The sequence below is a fragment of the Streptopelia decaocto genome, assembly GCF_964273445.1.
Source record: "Streptopelia decaocto genome assembly, contig: HAP1_SCAFFOLD_482, whole genome shotgun sequence".
NCBI lineage: Eukaryota > Metazoa > Chordata > Aves > Columbiformes > Columbidae > Streptopelia > Streptopelia decaocto.
Window position 1 is genome coordinate 46,731 of NW_028115475.1, and position 25,955 is coordinate 72,685.

The 25,955-nt window shown below is 66.8% G+C and overlaps 3 protein-coding genes across 6 annotated transcripts; 1 reads left to right on the top strand and 2 right to left on the bottom strand.

Annotated features, from left to right (window-relative positions):
- Window positions 1-177: 177 nt before the first annotated feature.
- SLC25A11 (solute carrier family 25 member 11) lies at window positions 178-10,499 on the top strand. Its single transcript, XM_082077398.1, has 8 exons — window positions 178-423; window positions 1,300-1,452; window positions 6,388-6,594; window positions 8,157-8,247; window positions 8,800-8,890; window positions 8,996-9,095; window positions 9,204-9,255; window positions 10,263-10,499. Exons 1-8 carry the CDS (start codon window positions 341-343, stop codon window positions 10,416-10,418), a joined length of 933 nt encoding a protein of 310 aa, XP_081933524.1. The 5' UTR covers window positions 178-340; the 3' UTR covers window positions 10,419-10,499.
- A 3,067-nt stretch (window positions 10,500-13,566) lies between these two features.
- PSMB6 (proteasome 20S subunit beta 6) lies at window positions 13,567-19,233 on the bottom strand. The gene is given in 7 exon segments (XM_082077407.1): window positions 13,567-13,787; window positions 15,656-15,800; window positions 16,721-16,810; window positions 16,812-16,851; window positions 17,820-17,951; window positions 18,123-18,190; window positions 19,136-19,233. Coding segments are annotated over 7 exon segments (663 nt in total). The 5' UTR covers window positions 19,187-19,233; the 3' UTR covers window positions 13,567-13,650.
- A 198-nt stretch (window positions 19,234-19,431) lies between these two features.
- LOC309452742 (ephrin type-A receptor 8-like) lies at window positions 19,432-25,622 on the bottom strand. Of its 4 annotated transcripts, XM_082077403.1 has the most exons (8): window positions 25,407-25,622; window positions 25,149-25,262; window positions 23,353-23,600; window positions 22,190-22,408; window positions 21,242-21,391; window positions 20,598-20,750; window positions 19,917-19,970; window positions 19,432-19,603 (listed from the first exon to the last, which is right to left on the bottom strand). In XM_082077403.1, the coding sequence occupies exons 1-8, from the start codon at window positions 25,555-25,557 to the stop codon at window positions 19,448-19,450; spliced, it is 1,245 nt and encodes a 414-aa protein (XP_081933529.1). In that variant the 5' UTR covers window positions 25,558-25,622; the 3' UTR covers window positions 19,432-19,447. The 4 variants fall into 4 exon arrangements, with proteins under 4 accessions (XP_081933529.1, XP_081933531.1, XP_081933532.1 ...); XM_082077405.1 differs by lacking the exon at window positions 21,242-21,391; XM_082077406.1 differs by lacking the exon at window positions 20,598-20,750.
- Window positions 25,623-25,955: the final 333 nt, after the last annotated feature.

Below are 25,955 nucleotides of genomic sequence, written 5' to 3' on the forward strand. Positions count from 1 at the left end.
CCTCTCCTTGTCCACGCCCCCAACCCCTCCCCTTTAGGCCAAGCCACGCCTCCGCGCCTGCGACACGCCCCCTCCTCCCAGGGCCACGCCTCCCGCCCCGCTCGCAGCTCCTCCCATTGCCCCGCGCTCCGCCTCCCGCGCGGACCCCGCCCCCTCCGCCGGAAGCCACGCCCCTCCCCGCCGCGCGCAGGCGCTCGGCGCACGCGCAGTCCCGCCCCGAGTCACCTTGGGGTCCGGACCCCCCGGGTCCCTGAGTCCCCCCGTCCCTGAGTCCCCCCGTCCGTGTGTCCCCCGTCCGTGTGTCCCCCGTCCGTGTGTCCCGGATCCGCGTCCGGTCCCGATGGCGGCGGCTCCGGCGGCTCCGGCCGAGCGGCCCAAGACGTCCCCGAAGTCCGTGAAGTTCCTGTTCGGCGGCCTGGCCGGGTGAGACCCCGAACCGGGACCGCGAACCGGGACCCGAACCGGGACCCCGAACCGGGACCGGGAACCGGGACCCCGAACCGGGACCCGAACCGGGAACCGGGACCCCGAACCGGGACCCCGAACCGGGACCGCGAACCGGGACCCCGAACCGGGACCCGAACCGGGACCGGGAACAGGGACCGGGAACCCCCGAACCGGGACCGGGAACAGGGACCGGGAACCCCCGAACCGGGACCGCGAACCGGGACCCCGAACCGGGACCGGGAACCGGGACCCCGAACCGGGAACCGGGACCGCGAACCGGGACCCCGAACCGGGACCGGGAACCGGGACCCCGAACCGGGAACCGGGACCGGGAACCGGGACCCTGAACCGGGAACCGGGACCGGGAACCGGGACCCCGAACCGGGACCGGGAACCGGGACCCCGAACCGGGAACCGGGACCGGGAACCGGGACCCCGAACCGGGACCGGGAACCGGGACCCCGAACCGGGAACCGGGACCGCGAACCGGGACCCCGAACCGGGCCGGGCTCAGGCTGATTCTGGGGTGTCTCACACTGATTTTGGGGTGAAATCCCGTGTTTTTGGCACAGAATGCGCGCCACAGTGTCCGTGCAGGGTGGGGGTGGGTTTGGGGGTGCGATTTTGGGGTGAAATCCCGTGGTTTTGGCCAGGATGGGCGCCATGGTGCCCGTGCAGGGTGGGGTGGGTTTGGGGGTGCTTCACGCGGTGATTTTGGGGTGATTTTGGGGTGATTTGGGGTGATTTCGGTCAGGATGGGCGCCACGGTGTTCGTGCAGGGTGGGGTGGGTTTGGGGCGCCTCTCACACTGATTTTGGGGTGATTTTGGGTGATTTTGGGTGGTTTTGTCAGGATGGGCGCCACGGTGTTCGTGCAGCCGCTGGACCTGGTGAAGAACCGGATGCAGCTGAGCGGGGAGGGGGCGCGGACGCGCGAGTTCCCCACGAGCTTCCACGCGCTGGCGGCGATCCTGCGGAACGAGGGGCTGCGCGGCATCTACACGGGGTACGGCACCCCGAAAACTGACCCCTGAAACACCCCCGAACCCCAAAACACACCCCTGAACCCCAAAACACACCCCTGAGCCCCGGGTTCATCCTGCGGAACGAGGGGCTGCGCGGCATCTACACGGGGTACGGCACCCCGAAATACACCCCCGAACCCCAAAACACACCCCTGAGCCCCCATTGAACCCCATTGAACCCCCTGAGCCCCGGGTTCATCCTGCGGAACGAGGGGCTGCGCGGCATCTACACGGGGTACGGCACCCCGAAACACACCCCTGAACCCCAAAACACACCCCTGAGCCCCCATTGAACCCCCTGAGCCCCGGGTTCATCCTGCGGAACGAGGGGCTGCGCGGCATCTACACCGGGTACACCCCAAAATACACCCCAAAACACACCCCTGAACCCCAAAACACACCCCTGAGCCCCCACTGAGCCCCATTGAACCCCCTGAGCCCCGGGTTCATCCTGCGGAACGAGGGGCTGCGCGGCATCTACACGGGGTACGGACCCCGAAATACACCCCCGAACCCCAAAACACACCCCTGAACCCCAAAACACACCCCTGAACCCCCATTGAACCCCCTGAGCCCCGGGTTCATCCTGCGGAACGAGGGGCTGCGCGGCATCTACACGGGGTACGGACCCCAAAATACACACCCCTGAACCCCAAAACACACCCCTGAGCCCCCACTGAACCCCATTGAACCCCCTGAGCCCCGGGTTCATCCTGCGGAACGAGGGGCTGCGCGGCATCTACACCGGGTACACCCCGAAACACACCCCAAAACACACCCCAAAACACACCCCTGAGCCCCCATTGAACCCCCTGAGCCCCATTGAACCCCACTGAACCCCCTGAGCCCCGGGTTCATCCTGCGGAACGAGGGGCTGCGCGGCATCTACACGGGGTACGGCACCCCGAAATACACCCCCGAACCCGAAAACAACACCCCTGAACCCCAAAACACACCCCTGAACCCCAAAACACACCCCTGAGCCCCAAAACACACCATTGAACCCCCATTGAACCCCCATTGAACCCCCTGAGCCCCGGGTTCATCCTGCGGAACGAGGGGCTGCGCGGCATCTACACGGGGTACGGACCCCGAAATACACCCCAAAACACACCCCTGAACCCCAAAACACACCCCTGAACCCCCATTGAACCCCATTGAACCCCCTGAGCCCCGGGTTCATCCTGCGGAACGAGGGGCTGCGCGGCATCTACACCGGGTACGGACCCCAAAATACACCCCAAAACACACCCCTGAACCCCAAAACACACCCCTGAACCCCCATTGAACCCCCTGAGCCCCGGGTTCATCCTGCGGAACGAGGGGCTGCGCGGCATCTACACGGGGTACGGACCCCAAAATACACACCCCTGAACCCCAAAACACACCCCTGAGCCCCCATTGGACCCCCCCTGAACCCCCTGAGCCCCATTGAACCCCATTGAACCCCCTGAGCCCCGGGTTCATCCTGCGGAACGAGGGGCTGCGCGGCATCTACACGGGGTACGGACCCCGAAACACACCCCAAAACACACCCCTGAACCCCAAAACACACCCCTGAACCCCCATTGAACCCCCTGAGCCCCGGGTTCATCCTGCGGAACGAGGGGCTGCGCGGCATCTACACGGGGTACGGCACCCCGAAATACACCCCCGAACCCGAAAACAACACCCCTGAACCCCAAAACACACCCCTGAACCCCAAAACACACCCCTGAGCCCCAAAACACACCATTGAACCCCCATTGAACCCCCATTGAACCCCCTGAGCCCCGGGTTCATCCTGCGGAACGAGGGGCTGCGCGGCATCTACACGGGGTACGGACCCCGAAATACACCCCAAAACACACCCCTGAACCCCAAAACACACCCCTGAACCCCCATTGAACCCCATTGAACCCCCTGAGCCCCGGGTTCATCCTGCGGAACGAGGGGCTGCGCGGCATCTACACCGGGTACGGACCCCAAAATACACCCCAAAACACACCCCTGAACCCCAAAACACACCCCTGAACCCCCATTGAACCCCCTGAGCCCCGGGTTCATCCTGCGGAACGAGGGGCTGCGCGGCATCTACACGGGGTACGGACCCCAAAATACACACCCCTGAACCCCAAAACACACCCCTGAGCCCCCATTGGACCCCCTGAGCCCCGGGTTCATCCTGCGGAACGAGGGGCTGCGCGGCATCTACACGGGGTACGGACCCCGAAACACACCCCAAAACACACCCCTGAACCCCAAAACACACCCCTGAACCCCCATTGAACCCCCTGAGCCCCGGGTTCATCCTGCGGAACGAGGGGCTGCGCGGCATCTACACGGGGTACGGCACCCCGAAATACACCCCCGAACCCGAAAACAACACCCCTGAACCCCAAAACACACCCCTGAACCCCAAAACACACCCCTGAGCCCCAAAACACACCATTGAACCCCCATTGAACCCCCATTGAACCCCCTGAGCCCCGGGTTCATCCTGCGGAACGAGGGGCTGCGCGGCATCTACACGGGGTACGGACCCCGAAATACACCCCAAAACACACCCCTGAACCCCAAAACACACCCCTGAACCCCCATTGAACCCCATTGAACCCCCTGAGCCCCGGGTTCATCCTGCGGAACGAGGGGCTGCGCGGCATCTACACCGGGTACGGACCCCAAAATACACCCCAAAACACACCCCTGAACCCCAAAACACACCCCTGAACCCCCATTGAACCCCCTGAGCCCCGGGTTCATCCTGCGGAACGAGGGGCTGCGCGGCATCTACACGGGGTACGGACCCCAAAATACACACCCCTGAACCCCAAAACACACCCCTGAGCCCCCATTGGACCCCCTGAGCCCCGGGTTCATCCTGCGGAACGAGGGGCTGCGCGGCATCTACACGGGGTACGGACCCCGAAACACACCCCAAAACACACCCCTGAACCCCAAAACACACCCCTGAACCCCCATTGAACCCCCTGAGCCCCGGGTTCATCCTGCGGAACGAGGGGCTGCGCGGCATCTACACGGGGTACGGCACCCCGAAATACACCCCCGAACCCGAAAACAACACCCCTGAACCCCAAAACACACCCCTGAACCCCAAAACACACCCCTGAGCCCCAAAACACACCATTGAACCCCCATTGAACCCCCATTGAACCCCCTGAGCCCCGGGTTCATCCTGCGGAACGAGGGGCTGCGCGGCATCTACACGGGGTACGGACCCCGAAATACACCCCAAAACACACCCCTGAACCCCAAAACACACCCCTGAACCCCCATTGAACCCCATTGAACCCCCTGAGCCCCGGGTTCATCCTGCGGAACGAGGGGCTGCGCGGCATCTACACCGGGTACGGACCCCAAAATACACCCCAAAACACACCCCTGAACCCCAAAACACACCCCTGAACCCCCATTGAACCCCCTGAGCCCCGGGTTCATCCTGCGGAACGAGGGGCTGCGCGGCATCTACACGGGGTACGGACCCCAAAATACACACCCCTGAACCCCAAAACACACCCCTGAGCCCCCATTGGACCCCCTGAGCCCCGGGTTCATCCTGCGGAACGAGGGGCTGCGCGGCATCTACACGGGGTACGGACCCCGAAACACACCCCAAAACACACCCCTGAACCCCAAAACACACCCCTGAACCCCCATTGAACCCCCTGAGCCCCGGGTTCATCCTGCGGAACGAGGGGCTGCGCGGCATCTACACCGGGTACGGACCCCAAAAACTGACCCCTGAACCCCAAAACAACACCCCTGAACCCCAAAACACACCCCTGAACCCCAAAACACACCCCTGAACCCCCATTGAACCCCATTGAACCCCCTGAGCCCCGGGTTCATCCTGCGGAACGAGGGGCTGCGCGGCATCTACACCGGGTACGGACCCCGAAAACTGACCCCTGAAACACCCCCGAACCCCAAAACACACCCCTGAACCCCAAAACACACCCCTGAACCCCCATTGAACCCCCTGAGCCCCACTGAACCCCATTGAACCCCCTGAGCCCCGGGTTCATCCTGCGGAACGAGGGGCTGCGCGGCATCTACACCGGGTACACCCCAAAAACTGACCCCTGAAACACCCTGAACCCCCAAACACACCCCTGAACCCCCATTGAACCCCATTGAACCCCCTGAGCCCCGGGTTCATCCTGCGGAACGAGGGGCTGCGCAGCATCTACACCGGGTACACCCTAAAAACTGACCCCTGAACCCCAAAACAACACCCCTGAACCCCCCTGAGCCCCATTGAACCCCCCTGAACCCCAAAACAACACCCCTGAACCCCGCTGAGCCCCATTGAACCCCCACTGAACCCCCTGAGCCCCGGGTTCATCCTGAGGAACGAGTGGTTGCGGGGCACCTACGGGGGTACGGCCCCCAAAATACACACCCCTGAACCCCAAAAACACCCCATTGAACCCCCTGAGCCCCGGGTTCATCCTGAGGAACGAGGGGCTGCGGGGCATCTACGGGGGTACGGCCCCCAAAATACACACCCCTGAACCCCAAAAACACCCCTGAACCCCAAAAACACCCCCCTGGGACACCCCTGAACCCCATTGACCCCCCCGAACCTCCCTGACCCCCCTGACCCCCCAAACCCAGCCCAGGACCCCGAACCCATCGACCCCCGGGGCAGCTTCTCGGGGGTGTGAGGCGGCTCCGTGGGATTCGGGGTCCCTCTCACACCTCCCGTTCCGGGGTGTCCCCCCATTTCGGGGTGCCTGACCCCATTTTGGGGGTGCCTGACCCCGTTTTTGGGGTGCCTGACCCCATTTTGGGGTGTCCCCTCCGTTTTTGGGGTGCCTGACCCCATTTTCGGGGTGCCTGACCCCATTTTGGGGGTGCCTGACCCCATTTTGGGGGTGCCTGACCCCGTTTTTGGGGTGTCCCCCCGTTTCCAGGCTGTCGGCGGGGCTGCTGCGCCAGGCCACGTACACCACGACGCGCCTGGGCATCTACACGGTGCTGCTGGAGCGGCTGGGGGGCGCCGACGGGACGCCGCCCCCGTTCCTGGCCAAGGCCGCCATGGGCATGACGGCCGGCGCGGCCGGCGCCTTTGTGGGCACCCCGGCCGAGGTGGCGCTGATCCGCATGACGGCCGACGGGCGGTGAGAACGGGGGGAAACACACCGAAATCGGGCAAAACACGGAAATACTGACACCAACGGGGGGGGGGTTTGACCCAAACGGGGCGGGTTTAACCCAAACGAGGGGGGTTTAACCCAAACGGGGGGTCCTGACCTGCCCGGCCGAGGTGGCGCTGATCCGCATGACGGCCGACGGGCGGTGAGACGGGGGAAAAACACCCTGATTCGGGCAAAACGCGGAAATCCTGACACTAACGGGGGGGGGGTTTGACCCAAACGGGGCGGGTTTAACCCAAACGAGGGGGGTTTAACCCAAACGGGGGGTCCTGACCCGCCCGGCCGAGGTGGCGCTGATCCGCATGACGGCCGACGGGCGGTGAGAACGGGGGAAAATACACCGAAATCGGGCAAAACGCGGAAATCCTGGCCCTAACGGGGGGGGTTTGACCCAAACGGGGCGGGTTTAACCCAAACGGGGCGGGTTTAACCCAAACGGGGCGGGTTTAACCCAAACGGGGGGTCCTGACCCCCCTGGCCAAGTGGCGCTGATCCGCGTGACGGCCAACGGGCGGTGAGAATGGGCAAAAACACCCCAAAACCAGGCAAAACACGGAAATCCTGACCCTAACAGGGGGGTTTAATCCTAATGGGGGGGGTTTAACCCTAACGGGGGGGTTTGACCCAAACGGGAGGGGTTTTAACCCAAACAGCGCGTTTTTAACCCGAACAGCAGGTTTCTGACCCCAAAAGGCGGGTTTGTGACCCTTTTAACCCAAACGGCGGGTTATTGACCCGGAATGGCGGGTTATTGAGCTGGAATGGCGGGTTATTGACCCGGATCGGCGGGTTCTGACCCCAAGCGGCGGGTTTTGCCTGAAATGCTGTGTTTCTAACCCAACCGCGCTGTTCCTGACCCAAACGCGCTGTTTCTGACCCAAACACGCTGTTCCTGACCCAAACGCACTGTTTCTGACCCCAAACGCGCTGTTCCTGACCCAAACACGCTGTTCCTGACCCAAACGCGCTGTTCCTGACCCAAACACGCTGTTTCTGACCCAAACGCGCTGTTCCTGACCCAAACACGCTGTTTCTGACCCAAACGCGCTGTTCCTGACCCAAACGCGCTGTTCCTGACCCAAACGCACTGTTTCTGACCCAAACGCGCTGTTCCTGACCCAAACGCACTGTTTCTGACCCCAAACGCGCTGTTTCTGACCCAAACGCGCTGTTCCTGACCCAAACGCACTGTTTCTGACCCAAACGCGCTGTTCCTGACCCAAACGCACTGTTTCTGACCCCAAACGCGCTGTTTCTGACCCAAACGCGCTGTTCCTGACCCAAACGCACTGTTCCTGACCCCAAACGCGCTGTTTCTGACCCAAACACGCTGTTTCTGACCCCAAACGCGCTGTTCCTGACCCAAACGCGCTGTTCCTGACCCAAACGCGCTGTTTCTGACCCAAACGCGCTGTTCCTGACCCAAACACGCTGTTTCTGACCCAAACGCGCTGTTTCTGACCCCAAACGCGCTGTTCCTGACCCCAAACGCGCTGTTCCTGGCCGTGTTTCTGCCCCCGCTCCAGGCTGCCCCCGGATCAGCGCCGCGGGTACCGGAACGTGCTGGACGCGCTGGTGCGGATGGCGCGGGAGGAGGGGATCGGCACGCTCTGGAGGGTACGGGGGGACCCCAAATACAGGGGGACCCCAAAACCCACCCTGACCCCCCTCTGACCTCCCTGTGACCCCCTGACCCACCGTTGACCCTGTGAACCCCCAAACCTGCGAGGGGGGAGGGGGATCCCCACACTGGGGGGGACACATGGGGGGTTCAGGGGGATTTGGGGGACCCCCCACACCCCACATCCCCAGGGCTGTATCCCCACCATGGCTCACCCTGGGGTGCAGGGGGGTTCATGTTTTGGGGTGCCCCATTCCAGGGCTGTATCCCCACCATGGCTCACCCTGGGGTGCAGGGCAGGTTTTGGGGTGCAGGGGGGTTCATGTTTTGGGGTTCATGTTTTGGGGTGCCCCATTCCAGGGCTGTATCCCCACCATGGCTCACCCTGGGGTGCAGGGCAGGTTTTGGGGTGCAGGGGGGTTCATGTTTTGGGGTGCCCCATTCCAGGGCTGTATCCCCACCATGGCTCACCCTGGGGTGCAGGGGGGGTTTTGGGGTGCAGGGGGGTTCATGTTTTGGGGTTCATGTTTTGGGGTGCCCCATTCCAGGGCTGTATCCCCACCATGGCTCGCGCCGTCGTGGTCAACGCCGCCCAACTCGCCTCCTACTCGCAGTCCAAGCAGTTCCTGCTCGAGACGGGTACGTGGGGGGACCCCGAAACCCGGACCCCCCGAAACCCCCACCCCCCAACACCCCCTGACCCCCCCGCGACCCCCGTCTCAATTTTGGGGTGTCCCCCCCCAGGCCACTTCCGCGATGACATTTTGTGCCACTTCTGCGCCAGCATGATCAGCGGCTTGGTCACCACGGCCGCCTCCATGCCCGTCGACATCGTTAAAACACGGTGGGTAATTAGCGGGGGTTAATTAACGAGCAGGGACCCCCCCGTACCTTCCCGGGGGGGGGACGCCCCGAAAATCCCCGTTTTTCACCCCAAAATTGGCCCCCGCAGCATCCAGAACATGCGGACGATCGACGGGAAACCCGAGTATCGCAACGGGCTGGTGAGTTTGGGGGAGTCCCCGGTGTGGGGTTCCCCCGGTTTGGGGTTCCCCCCGGTTTGGGAGCTCCCCAGTATTTTGGGGTCCCCCCATTTTTTGGGGTCCCCGTTTCCCCCAGGAGGTGTCACCAGTTTTGTGTTTCCAGATCCCCCTCCTGCCTTTGGGGTGTCCCCGCATTTTGGGCCCCCCCGATCCCAATCCCCTGTGTGTCCCCCCCTTATCTTGAGGGAACTCCCCAGGATTTGGGGGTTCCTCGAGGTTCCCTGAGGTTTGGGGGTTCCAGCCCCATTTTAGGGGGGTTCCCCAGGCTTTTTTGGGGTTCCCCAGGTTTCAGGGTCCCCCCGAACCCCATTTCTCCCCCAGGCGGTGCTGGTGCGGGTGGTGCGGCTGGAGGGGCTGCCCGCGCTCTGGAAGGGCTGGTTTTGGGGTCCCTGACGCCCCGTTTCCACAGGAGGTGCTGGTGCGGGTGGTGCGGCTGGAGGGGCTCCCCGCGCTCTGGAAGGGCTGGTTTGGGGTTCCCCAGGTTTCGGGGTCCCCTGACGCCCCGTTCCCACAGGAGGTGCTGGTGCGGGTGGTGCGGCTGGAGGGGCTCCCCGCGCTCTGGAAGGGCTGGTTTGGGGTTCCCCAGGTTTTGGGGTCCCTGACGCCCCGTTTCCACAGGAGGTGCTGGTGCGGGTGGTGCGGCTGGAGGGGCTCCCCGCGCTCTGGAAGGGCTGGTTTGGGGTTCCCCAGGTTTTTTGGGGTTCCCCAGGTTTTGGGGTCCCTGACGCCCCGTTTCCACAGGAGGTGCTGGTGCGGGTGGTGCGGCTGGAGGGGCTCCCCGCGCTCTGGAAGGGCTGGTTTGGGGTTCCCCAGGTTTTGGGGTCCCTGACGCCCCGTTTCCACAGGAGGTGCTGGTGCGGGTGGTGCGGCTGGAGGGGCTCCCCGCGCTCTGGAAGGGCTGGTTTGGGGTTCCCCAGGTTTTTTGGGGTTCCCCAGGTTTTGGGGTCCCTGACGCCCCGTTTCCACAGGAGGTGCTGGTGCGGGTGGTGCGGCTGGAGGGGCTCCCCGCGCTCTGGAAGGGCTTCACCCCGTACTACGCGCGGCTGGGCCCGCACACCGTGCTCACCTTCATCTTCCTGGAGCAGCTGAACCGCGCCTACAGCCGCCTGGTCCTCAACGCCTGACCCGCGGGTCAATAGGGGGATCCATAGGGGGATCCATAGGGGCCGGGGCTGCGGGGGGCGTGTGGGTCACATTAGGCTGTTCCTCAACCCCTGACCTATGGATCTATAGGGGCGGGGGTGTGTGTGGGTCACATTAGGCTGTTCCTCAACCCCTGACCTATGGATCTATAGGGGCGGGGGGTGTGTGTGGGTCACATTCAGCTGTTCCTCAGCCCCTGACCTATGGATCTATAGGGGCGGGGGGTGTGTGTGGGTCACATTCAGCTGTTCCTCAGCCCCTGACCTATGGATCTATAGGGGCGGGGGGTGTGTGTGGGTCACATTTGGCTGTTCCTGAACCCCTGACCTATGGATCTATAGGGGCGGGGGTGTGTGTGGGTCACATTCGGCTGTTCCTCAACCCCTGACCTATGGATCTATAGGGGCCAGGGGTGTGTGGGTCACATTCAGCTGTTCCTCAGCCCCTGACCTATGGATCTATAGGGGCGGGGGGTGTGTGTGGGTCACGTTCGGCTGTTTCTCAGCCCCTGACCTATGGATCTATAGAATCTCTAGGGCCTGGGGGGTGTGTGCATGGGTCACAATTGGCTCTTCCTGAGCCCCTGACTCTGACCTATGGATCTATAGGGGCTGGGGGTGTGTGTGGGTCACAGCTGCTTGTTCCTGACCCTGACCTATGGATCTATAGGGGCTGGGGGTGTGTGTGGGTCACAGCTGCTTGTTCCTGACCCTGACCTATGGATCTATAGGGGCTGGGGGTGTGTGGGTCACAGCTGCTTGTCCTGACCCTGACCTATGGATCTATAGGGGCTGGAGTGTGTGTGGGTCACATTCGGCTGTTCCTGAACCCCTGACCTATGGATCTATAGGGGCGGGGGGCGTGTGTGGGTCACGTTCAGCTGTTCCTCAGCCCCTGACCTATGGATCTATAGGGGCGGGGGGTGTGTGTGGGTCACATTTGGCTGTTCCTGAACCCCTGACCTATGGATCTATAGGGGCGGGGGGCGTGTGTGGGTCACGTTCAGCTGTTCCTCAGCCCCTGACCTATGGATCTATAGGGGCGGGGGGTGTGTGTGGGTCACATTAGGCTGTTCCTCAGCCCCTGACCTATGGATCTATAGGGGCAGGGGGTGTGTGTGGGTCACATTTGGCTGTTCCTGAACCCCTGACCTATGGATCTATAGGGGCGGGGGGTGTGTGTGGGTCACATTTGGCTGTTCCTGAACCCATGACCTATGGATCTATAGGGGCTGGGGGGGGTGTGTGGGTCACATTCGGCTGTTCCTGAACCCCTGACCTATGGATCTATAGGGGCTGGGGGTGTGTGTGGGTCACAGCCACCTGTTCCTCACCCCCTGACCCCTATGGATCTATAGGGGCTGGGGGTGTGTGTGGGTCACAGCCACCTGTTCCTCACCCCCTGACCCCTATGGATCTATAGGGGCGGGGGGTGTGTGTGGGTCACATTCGGCTGTTCCTCAGCCCCTGCCCTATGGATCTATAGGGGCGGGGGGTGTGTGGGTCACAGCCACCTGTTCCTCACCCCCTGACCCCTATGGATCTGTAGGGCTGGGGGCGTACATGGTGTTCTCACACCCCTGCAGGGTGTTCCCAAGTCCCCATGGGGGGTACAGAGGAGCTGGGGGTGTATGTGCTGTATATGGGTCACAGCCACCTCTTCTCGCCCCCTGACCCCCTATGGAATCCATAGGGGCTGGGGGTCCCTATAGAGGTGTCTCATGTCCCTACGGGGCGTCCCCATGGGGGGCTCTGTCTGTCTGTCCCTATAGGGGCTGGGGGTGTCTGTGGGTCCCTATGGGGTGTCAAAGGTCAAGGTCATGGGCAGGAGCCCCCCCCCTTCCCAAAGGGCTTCGGTACCAACAGCTCGTTATCATGTAACTGATTGATTAATTAATTAAACCGGAATCATGTGGAGGCGGCTCCGACCTGAACTGGGGACGCTGGGGGACACTGGGATGAACTGGACTGAACTGGGGACACTGGGATGAACTGAATTTAACCGGACTGAACCGGGTGCCCCCCCGCAGCCCCCCCTGGGGTCTCCTCCCCTCACTCACCCTGAGGGGTTCAGGCCGATCCGCCCAGCCCGCCGCCGGGGGGTCACTGCGGATGGGGCGGGGGGTCAACCGGGGGGAGAACCGGGGAGGACCGGAGAGAACCGGGGAGAACCGGAGAGAACCGGGGAGAACCGGGCGCCCCCTGCGGAACCGGCCGCTCCCGCTCCCGCCGCCGCCTCAAGTGGTGGCCACGCCCCCGCCGGCCTGGCCACGCCCCCCGCCGGCCTGGCCACGCCCCCCGCACATGCGCAGGAGGTGAGGAGGGCGCGACGCCCGGCACGCGCCGTTCCCGCCTTTTCCTTCCCGCCCTTTTCAGTGCCGTCGCCCCTTTCCCCCCCCTCACTCACTCCCTCACTGATCCTGAGGGAGCCCTCGGGCCTTTTCCCCCCTCACTGCCTCCCTCACTCACCCGAGGGAGCCGAGGCCGGTCCCGCCAGCCCGCGGCGGGGGGAGTCAACCGGGCAGAGCCGGCGGAAAAACAAACGGGGCGAACCGGGGACCCCCGAGGAACCGGCCGCGCCCGCCGCTGACTGGGAGCGGCAGCCACGCCCCCGCCGGTCTGGCCACGCCCCCCCGCGCATGCGCAGGTGAGGGGAGAGGCGGCTGTGGCAGCGCGCGCCGTTCCCGCCCTTTTGTTCCCGCCCTTTCCAGCGCCGTTCGGCCCTGAGGCGCCGTGAGGGGATTCGGAGCGGGACGGACGGGACCGACGGACACGGAGGGACCCCCGCCCAGGCAGAGCCGTTTATTGCCCCGGTGGGGTGCGGGTGTTTCGGGTCAGAGCTGTTTATTGCCCCGGTGGGGTGCGGGTGCTCTGGGCTCAGAGCCGTTTATTGCCCCGGTGGGGTGCGGGTGTTTCGGGTCAGAGCCGTTTATTGCCCCGGTGGGGTGCGGGTGTTTCGGGTCAGAGCCGTTTATTGCCCCGGTGGGGTGCGGGTGTTTCGGGTCAGAGCCGTTTATTGCCCCGGTGGGGTGCGGGTGTTTCGGGTCAGAGCCGTTTATTGCCCCGGTGGGGTGCGGGTGTTTCGGGTCAGAGCCGTTTATTGCCCCGGTGGGGTGCGGGTGTTTGGGCTCAGAGCCGTTTATTGCCCCGGTGGGGTGCGGGTGTTTCGGGTCAGAGCCGTTTATTGCCCCGGTGGGTGTCCGGGTGTTTGGGGTCACTCGGCGGGACCCCCGTCCCCCCAGGGCAGCTGCGGCCCCGCCAGCACCGTCCTGTCCACGCCCTGGGGGGTGATGGTGGCCAGGCGGATCACCCCCCCGCTGGAGCCGTCCCGCGCCATGGCCAGCGCCAGCGCTGCAACGGGAAATCACCAAAATCACCCAAATCACCCCAAATCACACCCCCCGGGGTCCCGCGCCATGGCCAGCGCCAGCGCTGCAACGGGAAATCACCAAAATCACCCAAATCACCCCAAATCACACCCCCCGGGGCCCCGCGCCATGGCCAGCGCCAGCGCTGCAACGGGAAATCACCAAAATCACCCAAATCACCCCAAATCACACCCCCCGGGGCCCCGCGCCATGGCCAGCGCCAGCGCTGCAACGGGAAAATGCACCCAAATCACCCCAAATTCACCCCAAAATCACCCCAAATCACACCCCCCGGGGTCCCGCGCCACGGCCAGCGCCAGCGCTGCAGGAGAAACCACCAAAATCACCCCAAATCACCCCAAATCACACACCCGGGGTCCCGCGCCATGGCCAGCGCCAGCGCTGCAGGAGAAACCACCAAAATCACCCAAATCACCCCAAATCACCCAAATCACCCCAAATCACCCCAAAATCACACCCCCCGGGGGTCCCGCGCCATGGCCAGCGCCAGCGCTGCAGGAGAAATCACCCAAATCACCCCAAAATCACCCCAAATCACCCCAAATCACACCCCCTGGGTCCCGCGGCCCAGCCACGGGGCAGCAACGGTGAGAAATCGCCCCAAAAACAAACACTCGGGGACCCCAAACCCCCTTAATCCTCCCCAAACTCCTCCAGGGCCCCATTAACCCCCCTGGACCCAAACCGCTGGGACCCCCCCAGACCCAAACCGCTGGGACCCCCCCGGACCCAAACCGCTGGGACCCCCCCGGACCCAAACCGCTGGGACCCCCCCGGACCCAAACTGCTGGGACCCCCCCGGACCCAAACCGCTGGGACCCCCCAGACCCAAACCGCTGGGACCCCCCCGGACCCAAACCGCTGGGACCCCCCCCGGACCCCAAACCGCTGGGACCCCCCCGGACCCAAACCGCTGGGACCCCCCCGGACCCAAACCGCTGGGACCCCCCAGAACCCAAACCACTGGGACCCCCCGCACCGCGGGTCACCAGCCCCAGGCTCTGCTCGCGGCTCACCCCGACCCCCCGTGCCCCCAGGACCCCACAGACCCCCCGTGTCCCCCCAAGGACCCCCCATAGACCCCCTGTGTGCCCCCAGGCCCCCCGGACCCCGCACCGCGGGTCACCAGCTCCAGGCTCTGCTCCGGCTCACCCCAACCCCCCGTGCCCCCAGGACCCCACAGACCCCCCGTGTCCCCCCAAGGACCCCCCATAGACCCCCCATGTGTTCCCATAGGCCCCCTGTGTGTTCCATAGACCCTCTGTGTCCCCCCAGGACCCCCCACAGACCCCCGCCGGTGTGTTCCCACAGACCCCCTGTGTGTTCCCATAGACCCCCTGTGTGCCCCCAGGCCCCCCGGACCCCGCACCGCGGGTCACCAGCTCCAGGCTCTGCTCCGGCTCACCCCGACCCCCTGTGCCCCCCAGGACCCCCCGTGCCCCCCATGTCCCCTGTGCCCCCCATGTCCCCCCGCACCGCGCGTCACCAGCTCCAGGCTCTGCTCCGGCTCATCCCAACCCCCCGTGCCCCCCATGCCCCCCGTGCCCCCCATGTCCCCCCGCACCGCGCGTCACCAGCTCCAGGCTCTGCTCCGGCTCACCCCGACCCCTGTGCCCCCCAGGTCCCCCCGTGCCCCCCAGGACCCCTGTGCCCCCCATGTCCCCCCGCACCGCGGGTCACCAGCTCCAGGCTCTGCTCGCAGCTCATCCCGACCCCCCCTGCCCCATAGACCCCCCATGTCCCCCCGCACCGCGGGTCACCAGCTCCAGGCTCTGCTCGCGGCTCATCCCGACCCCCCCTGCCCCATAGACCCCCCATGTCCCCCCGCACCGCGGGTCACCAGCTCCAGGCTCTGCTCGCGGCTCATCCCGGGCGTCGCGGCCGCGTCCAGGAACCCGTACAGGTAGGAGCTGCCCGAGCCGCCCACGGCGCAGGGGACGCGCAGCAGCGGCCCCCCCATGGGCACGGCGTACACCTGGGGGGAGACAGCTATGGGGCAGCCGTGGGGCAGCCGTGGGGCTGTGACCCCCCATGGGCACGGCGTACACCTGGGGGGAGACAGCTATGGGGCAGCCGTGGGGCAGCCGTGGGGCTGTGACCCCCCCATGGGCACGGCGTACACCTGGGGGGAGACAGCTATGGGGCAGCCGTGGGGCAGCCGTGGGGCTGTGACCCCCCCATGGGCACGGCGTACACCTGGGGGGGAGACAGCTATGGGGCAGCCGTGGGGCTGTGACCCCCCATGGGCACGGTGTACACCTGGGGGGGAGACAGCTATGGGGCAGCCGTGGGGCAGCCGTGGGGCTGTGACCCCCCATGGGCACGGTGTACACCTGGGGAGACACGGGTTATGGGGCAGCCGTGGGGCAGCCGTGGGGCAGCTATGGGGCTGTGTGACCCCCCCATGGGCACGGCGCACACCTGGGGGACAGGGGTTATGGGGCAGCCATGGGGCAGCCATGGGGCAGCCATGGGGCTGTGTGACCCCCCCATGGGCACAGCGTACACCTGGGGGGACAGGGGTTATGGGGCAGCCGTGGGGCAGCACAGGAACCTGCTCTAGGGCAGCAAAAGGGATGCCCAGAGACACAATGACACACTACAGGGCAGACAAGGTGATGCTATGGGTCAGAAGGGTCCCGCTACGGGGCAGAAGGGTCTCACTATGGGTCAGAAGGGTCCCGCTATGGGGCAGAGGGGTCCCGCTATGGGGCAGAAGGGTCCCGCTATGGGGCAGAGGGGTCCCGCTACGGGGCAGAAGGGTCTCACTACGGGGCAGAAGGGTCTCACTATGGGTCAGAGGGGTCCCGCTATGGGGCAGAGGGGTCTCGCTATGGGGCAGAGGGGTCCCGCTATGGGGCAGAAGGGTCCCGCTATGGGGCAGAAGGGTCTCACCTGCCCCCCGCGCCGCGGGTCCCATCCGGCCACGATGACGCCGGCGCTGAGCTCGTCGCGGTAGCGGTAGCAGGTTTGCTGGAACAGGGCGCGCGGCCGTGCGGACGCGGGGCGGCTCCTGCAGCTCCACGCTGTGGGGCAGACGGGGTCAGACCCACACACCCCATAACCTCCCCCTGCCCCACGGCTCCTGCAGCTCCGCGCTGTGGGGCAGGTGGGGTCAGACCCACATAGTGCCCCACAACCTCCCCCTGCCCCACGGCTCCTGCAGCTCCACGCTGTGGGGCAGACGGGGTCAGACCCACATAGTGCCCCACAACCTCCCCCTGCCCCACGGCTCCTGCAGCTCCACGCTGTGGGGCAGGTGGGGTCAGACCCACACACACCCCACAACCTCCCCCTGCCCCACGGCTCCTGCAGCTCCACGCTGTGGGGCAGACGGGGTCAGACCCACACAGTGCCCCACAACCTCCCCCTGCCCCACGGCTCCTGCAGCTCCACGCTGTGGGGCACACGGGGTCAGACGCACACAGTGCCCCACAACCTCCCCCTGCCCCACGGCTCCTGCAGCTCCACGCTGTGGGGCAGACACGGTCAGACCCACACAGTGCCCCACAACCTCCCCCTGCCCCACGGCTCCTGCAGCTCCACGCTGTGGGGCACACGGGGTCAGACGCACACAGTGCCCCACAACCTCCCCCTGCCCCACGGCTCCTGCAGCTCCACGCTGTGGGGCAGACACGGTCAGACCCACACAGTGCCCCACAACCTCCCCCTGCCCCACGGCTCCTGCAGCTCCACGCTGTGGGGCAGACGGGGGTCAGACCCACACACCGCCCCATCACCCCCCCTGCCCCATGGCCCCATCACCCCCCCTGCCCCATGGCCCCATCACCTCCCCCTGCCCCACGGCTCCTGCAGCTCCACGCTGTGGGGCAGACGGGGTCAGACCCACACACACCTGCCCCCTGCCCCGCGGCCCCGCCCCGCGGCCCCGCCCCACGGCCCCACCCCGCGGCCCCGCCCCATTGCCCCACCCCACAGCCCCGCCCCACAGCCCCGCCCCACGGCCCCGCCCCACGGCCCCGCCCCACGGCACCTGTGGAAGGCCAGCTGGTAGGCCACGGCGTCGGCCACGGCCTGCGTGTCGGCCGCGGAGCCCGAGCGGCAGCAGAAGATCCGGTCGTGCACGGGCGTCAGTTTGTCCGTCACGCGATTGGCCACGTACGCCCTGCGGGACGGTGACGTCACCGTGTCGTCACCACGACGTCACACACCACACCCCCCCCTCCAGGACCCGCCCCCGCGCTGAGGAGGCCCCAGGGGGTACGACACAGGGGTTGGGGACCCAGGAGGGCGGGGGGGGTGATGACGTCACTGATGACGTCACCGGTGAGCTCACCCCGTGGTCGTGCGCGAATCGGCCCCGATGACGACGCCGCCGTCGAACTCCACGGCCATGATGGTGGTCTGGGGAGAGACCGCGCACCCACGGATGACCCACAACTGACCCATAACTGACCCACGGCTGACCCATAATTGACCCATAGCTGACCCACGGCTGACCCATAACTGACCCACGGCTGACCCACGAGTGACCCATAACTGACCCACGGCTGACCCACGGCTGACCCACAACTGACCCACGACTGACCCATAACTGACCCACAACTGACCCACGGCTGACCCACAACTGACCCACGAGTGACCCACGGCTGACCCACGGCTGACCCACGACTGACCCATAACTGACCCACGACTGACCCATAACTGACCCACGAGTGACCCACGAGTGACCCACGGCTGACCCACAACTGACCCACGACTGACCCATAACTGACCCACGGCTGACCCACGAGTGACCCACGAGTGACCCACGGCTGACCCACAACTGACCCACGGCTGACCCATAACTGACCCACGGCTGACCCACGGCTGACCCATAACTGACCCACGGCTGACCCATAACTGACCCACGGCTGACCCATAACTGACCCACAACTGACCCATAATTGACCCACAACTGACCCACAACCGACCCACGGCTGACCCACAACCGACCCACGGCTGACCCACAACTGACCCATAACTGACCCATAACTGACCCACAACCGACCCACGGCTGACCCACAACCGACCCACGGCTGACCCACAAGTGACCCACGGCTGACCCACAACCGACCCACGGCTGACCCACAAGTGACCCACGGCTGACCCACAACCGACCCATAACTGACCCACAACCCACCCCCGGCTGCCCCCCCGGCGCCTCCTCTGCCCCATCGCTCCCTCCCAACCCCCACGAGGCTCCTCCAGCCCCACAGCCGCCCCACCCCCATCCCCCCACAACCGCCCCACCCCCCCCCGCCGCCCCACAGCCGCCCCCCCCCTCCCCGCGCCACATCCGGGTCTCACCCCGGTGCTCACGGGTCCCGGCTCCGGCGGCAGCACCGTCACCGCCGCCATCTTGCCGCGCGCTTTGCGGCGGCGCTTTACGACGGCGCGGCGTTTAAAATGGTCGCCGCGCTTTACGGCGGCGTGGGCGTGGCCGCCGGGCTTTACGGCGGAGTGGCCGCCGCGCTTTACGGCAGAGAGGCGGTTACCATGGCCGCCGCGCGTTACGTCAGCGCGGCGCGCGCGGGGGAGGAGCCGCGTCTGATTGGCTGCGGCCGCGCGCGGGAAAAACTCATGGAAGCGGTTACGAACACCCGAACCAATCACAGAGCTTTAATGAAGGACCCGGGGGCCTCCCGGCCCCGCCCCCTGCGGCTGGGCGGAAGGGGCGGGCCCGCGGGGCGCTGACGTCAGCGGAAGGGGCGGGGTCAGGGGGAGGCGGGCGGCTCCTCCTCGCAGTCGCTCTCGGCGCTGTCGCGCGGCCAATCCCTGCGGGGGTCACGGGGTCACCGGCCGCGCCACGTGACCGGGACCCCCCAGTGTCCCCGTGTCCCCCTGTCCCCATTGTCCCCATGTCCCTCTGTCCCCATTGTCCCCATTGTCCCCATTGTCCCCATGTCCCATTGTCCCATTGTCCCCATGTCCCATTGTCCCATTGTCCCCATGGTCCCATTGTCCCCATTGTCCCCGTGTCCCCCTGTCCCCCTGTCCCCGTGTCCCCCTGTCCCCCTGTCCCCCTGTCCCCTGTCCCCCTGTCCCCATGTCCCTCTGTCCCTCTGTCCCCATGTCCCGTGTCCCGCACTCGCGGTTCGGCGGCGGCAGCAGCTCCAGACTGAGGGTCCTGGGGGGGGAGGGGCTGTGGGGAGTGGGGGGCGGGGTCAGCACCACGTGACCCGGAACCCCCCCATGGACCCAGGCGTTCAGGTGCCCCACCCCCATGGACCCAGGCGTCCGGGCCCCCATGGACCCAGGCGTCCGGGACCCCCATGGACCCAGGCGTGTGGGACCCCCCCCATGGACCCAGGCGTCCGGGACCCCATGGACCCAGGCGTGCGGGACCCCCCATGGACCCAGGCGTGCAGGACCCCCCCCATGGACCCAGGCGTCCGGGACCCCCATGGACCCAGGCGTCCGGGACCCCCCATGGACCCAGGCGTGCAGGACCCCCCCCATGGACCCAGGCGTGCGGGACCCCCCATGGACCCAGGCGTGCGGGACCCCATGGACCCAGGCGTCCGGGACCCCCCCCATGCACCCAGGCGTCCGGGACTCCCCCCATGGACCCAGGCGTCCGGGACCCCCATGGACCCAGGCGTGCGGGACCCCCATGGACCCCGGCGTCCGGGACCCCCCATGGACCCCGGCGTCCGGGACCCCCCATGGACCCAGGCGTCCGGGACCCCCATGGACCCAGGCGTGCGGGACCCCCCATGGACCCAGGCGTGCGGGACCCCCCCCATGGACCCCGGCGTCCGGGCCGTACCCGCGGTGGCGGCGCAGGGCGCGCAGGAGGTGGGGGAAGGGCGGGCGCGCGCGGGGGCCGGCGGCGCCAGCAGCGCAGCATCAGGCGGCGCAGCGCGGGGGGGCAGCGCGGGGGCGCGGGCAGCCGGAAACCGCGGCACACGGCGGCCAGCACCTGCGGACCCAGGCGTCCGGGACCCCGGCGTCCGGGACACGGCACGTCAGGGGACCCAGGAGTTCCGGGGACCCAGGAGTTCTGGGGGACCCAGGAGTTCGGGAGGGGACCCAGGAGTTCGGGAGGGACCCAGGAGTTCAGAGGGACCCAGGCGTGCGGGGGGACCCAGGAGTTCGGGAGGGACCCAGGAGTTCAGAGGGACCCAGGAGTTCGGGAGGGACCCAGGAGTTCAGGGGGACTCAGGAGTTCGGGAGGGACCCAGGAGCTCAGAGGGACCCAGGAGTTCAGGGAGGACCCAGGCGTCCGGGGGACCCAGGAGTTCGGGAGGGACCCAGGAGTTCGGGGGGGGGGACCCAGGAGTTCGTGAGGGACCCAGGAGTTCAGAGGGACCCAGGCGTCCGGGGGACCCAGGAGCTCAGGAGGGACCCAGGAGTTCAGAGGGACCCAGGCGTCCGGGGGACCCCGGCGTCCGGGCCCCGTGCGGCGCTCACGGCCTGGTTGTCCATGTCCCGGTAGGGCCGCTCCCCGAAGCTCAGCACCTCCCACATGACGACGCCGAAGCTCCAGACGTCGCTGGCCCAGCTGAAGCAGCGTCGCGCCAGCGCCTCGGGCGCCGTCCAGCGCACCGGCACCTTCCCGCCCTGCGCGGGACCCAGGCGTCCGGGGGACCCAGGCGTCCGGGGGGACCCGCGCGGCCGGGGCGCCACGAGTGTGAGGGACCCAGGGGACCCAGGAGTTCGGGAGGGACCCAGGAGTCCAGGGAGGACCCAGGAGTTCAGGGGGGACCCAGGAGTTCGGGAGGGACCCAGGAGTTCAGGAAGGGACCCAGGAGTTCGGGAAGGGACCCAGGAGTTTGGGAGGGACCCAGGAGTTCAGGAAGGGACCCAGGAGTTCGGGAGGGACCCAGGAGTTCAGGAAGGGACCCAGGAGTTCGGGAGGGACCCAGGAGTTCAGGAGGGACCTGAAACCCAAGCAACCCCAACCCTGGGGCCACCCCAATCCTCGAGAGACCCCAAAACTGGGGACACCTCGCCCTGGTGTCCCCACAGTGTCCCCTCACCCCCATGTCCCCTGGTGTCCCCTCACTGCAGTGCTGGTGTACGTGGGTTGGGGTCCCCCTGTCCCACTGTCCCCTGTCCCTGTCCCTGTCCCTGTGCCTGTCTCACCGCGGTGCTGGTGTAGGTGGCCTCGGGGCCGCCCTGTCCCCCTGTCCCCATGTCCCCTGTCCCCCTGTCCCCCTGTCCCCTGTCCCCATCTCACCGCGGTGCTGGTGTAGGTGGCGTCGCGGCCGCCCTGTCCCCTGTCCCCCCTGTCCCCTGTCCCCTGTCCCCCCTGTCCCCCGTCCCCCGTCCCCTGTCCCTGTCTCACCGCGGTGCTGGTGTAGGTGGTTTGGGGTCCCCATGTCCCATATCCCCTGCTGTCCCCCATTGTCCCCTCACCGCGGTGCTGGTGTAGGTGGCGTCGGCGCCGCCGTCGGGCGCGGTGGCGCGGGCCAGCCCGAAGTCGGACACTTTGCAGCGCAGCCGCGCGTCCACCAGCACGTTCCGCGCGGCCAGGTCGCGGTGCACGAACCCCAGGGAGCTCAGGTACCGCATCCCCCCGGCCACGGCGCGCAGCATCCGCACCAGCTGCGGCGTGTCCAGAGCGCCCGCGTGGGCCTGGGACAGACACACAGACAGACATGGGGACACCCATCCCGCAGCATCCGCACCAGCTGCGGCGTGTCCAGAGCGCCCGCGTGGGCCTGGGACAGACACACAGACATGGGGACAGACAGACAGACATGGGGACACCCATCCCCATGGGACACACGGACAGACAGACAGACATGGGGACAGACAGACAGACATGGGGACACCCATCCCCATGGGACACACGGACAGACAGACAGACATGGGGACAGACAGACAGACATGGGGACACCCATCCCCATGGGACACACAGACAGACAGACAGACATGGGGACACCCATCCCGCAGCATCCGCACGAGCTGCGGCGTGTCCAGTGTCCCCTCCCGGCCCTGGGGACACACCCGGGGTCACATGGGGACACACCTGGGGTCACATGGGGTCACACAGGGACACACCCGGGGTCACATGGGGTCACACACAGGGACACACCCAGGGTCACACAGGGACACACCCGGGGTCACATGGGGTCACACGGGGTCACACACACGGACACGCCCATGGTCACATGGGGACACACCCAGGGTCACATGGGGTCACACCTGGGGTCACACAGGGACACACCCGGGGTCACATGAGGTCACACAAGGACACACCCGGAGTCTCCCAGGGTCACCTGGGGTCACCCATCCCTGGGGACACGGGGGGGACAGGAGGGGACACGGTGACCACGTGTGGGGGAGGGGCGTGTCCTGGCTGTCACGGGTGTCTGTGGTGTCACTGGGTGTCCCCCTGTCCCCTGTCCCCCTGTCCCCCGTCCCCCCGTCCCCATGTCCCCCGTCCCCCTGTCCCCTGTCCCCCTGTCCCCCTGTCCCCATGTCCCCCGTCCCCCTGTCCCCCTGTCCCCCTGTCCCCATGTCCCCCGTCCCCCTGTCCCCATGTCCCCCGTCCCCGTCCCCCTGTCCGTCCGCACCCTCAGGAAGGCGTCCAGCGCGCCGTTGTCCATGAGGTCGGTGACGATCATGACGGTGTCCCCCGCTGTCACCACCCCGCGCAGCCGCAGCACGTGGGGGTGCCGGAACTGCCCCATCCGCGCCGCCTCGCGCAGGAGGTCCCGGCGCGGCCCCTCCCCCACCCCCCCCCGCAGCGTCTTCACGGCCACGGGGGAGGGGCGGCAGCCGGGCAGCGCCAGGAGCCCCCGGTGCACCTGCCCGAATTCACCTGGACGGACACACGGACAGACACACAGACAGACACACGGACAGACACACGGACATCAATGGCAGCGCCAGGAGCCCCCGGTGCACCTGCCCGAATTCACCTGGACGGACACACGGACAGACACACAGACAGACACACGGACAGACACACGGACATCAATGGCAGCGCCAGGAGCCCCCGGTGCACCTGCCCGAATTCACCTGGACGGACACACAGACAGACACACGGGCAGACACACGGACAGACACACGGACATCAATGGCAGCGCCAGGAGCCCCCGGTGCACCTGCCCGAATTCACCTGGACGGACACACGGACAGACACACGGACAGACACACGGACATCAATGGCAGCGCCAGGAGCCCCCGGTGCACCTGCCCGAATTCACCTGGACGGACACACGGACAGACACACGGACAGACACACGGACAGACACACGGACATCAATGGCAGCGCCAGGAGCCCCCGGTGCACCTGCCCGAATTCACCTGGACAGACACACGGACAGACAGGAGACAATGGGGACATTGGAGACAACGGGGACATCATCACAAAGACCCAACACCCAGAGGACAATGGGCACACGGGGACATCAGCAATGACGTTGGGGACACTGAGGGGACACGGGGGCCTTGGGGACGTTGGAGACATTGGGGACACGGGGACGTTGGGGACACGGGGTGTTGGGGACACAGGGACGTTGGGGACACGGGGTGTTGGGGACACGGGGTGTTGGGGACACGGAGAGGTTGGGGACATGGGGTGTTGGGGACACGGGGACGTTGGGGACACGGGGTGTGGGGGACACGGGGTGTTGGGGACACAGGGACGTTGGGGACGCTGGGTGTGGGGGACACGGGGTGTTGGGGACACTGGGACGTTGGGGACGCTGGGTGTGGGGGACACGGGGTGTTGGGGACACTGGGACGTTGGGGACACGGGGTGTGGGGAACACGGGGTGTTGGGGACACGGGGTGTGGGGGACACTGGGACGTTGGGGACACGGGGTGTGGGGGACACAGGGATGTTGGGGACACGGGGTGTGGGGGACACGGGGTGTTGGGGACACGGAGTGTTGGGAACACGGGGTGTTGGGGACACTGGGACGTTGGGGACACGGAGTGTTGGGGACATGGGGTGTTGGGGACACTGGGACGTTGGGGACACGGGGTGTTGGGGACACGGGGTGTTGGGGACACTGGGACATTGGGGACACAGGGTGTTGGGGACACAGGGACGTTGGGGACACGGGGTGTGGGGGACACAGGGTGTGGGGGACACAGGGACGTTGGGGACACGGGGTGTGGGGGACACGGGGTGTGGGGGACACGGGGTGTGGGGGACACAGGGTGTGGGGGACACAGGGACGTTGGGGACACGGGGTGTGGGGGACACGGGGTGTGGGGGACACAGGGACGTTGGGGACACTGGGACGTTGGGGACACGGGGTGTGGGGGACACGGAGAGGTTGGGGACATGGGGTGTTGGGGACACGGGGTGTGGGGGACACGGGGTGTGGGGGACACGGGGTGTGGGGGACGGCGCCACCTGTGCCGATGACGTCCTGCAGGGTGACGCAGGTGCCGTCGAGCTCCGGCGCCAGGTCCCTGAGCGCCGCGCGCGGGTCGGCGTAGCTCAGGGGGTCGATGTACACGGCGCCGCCTGGGGGCGCGGGGTCACCCGGGGTCACACACTCGGGGACACCCCCCCTCACCCCCCCAACCTGTGGCACCATCACCCGGGGGTTGGGGACACCGGGTGACACCCGCTGACCCCGTGACCCCCCCCATGACCCCATGACCTCACCATGACCCCGGGGGTGTCGCTCCGGGTCCTCCCGCCGCTGACAGTGCCTGGGGGGGCACGGGGACACGTGGGGACGGGAACCCCGACCCCCCTGACCCCCAAAACCCCATGACACCCAAACCCCCCGGGACCCCACACCCCAACCCCCCATGACACCCAACCCCCCCCATTACACCCAAAATCCCCCATGACACCCAAACCCCCTGGGACACCCCACCCCCCCCATGACACCCAAACCCCCCGGGACCCCCACCCCCCATGACACCCAAACCCCCCCATGACACCCCAACCCCCCATGACAGCCAACCCCCCCCATGACACCCAAAGCCCCTGGGACCCCCAAACCCCCTGGGACACCCCACCCCCCCCATGACACCCAAAGCCCCCGGGACCCCCACCCCCCCCAGACCATCCTGAGCCCCCAGGACGCCCCAAACCCCCCCAGATCTCCCCAAGAGCCCCCCAGGTTCTCCCAGACCATCCTGAGCCCCCCCACCCCCCGGTCCCCCCCCTACCTGCGGCTCAGCAGCGCCCCCCCCAGCGCCGCCA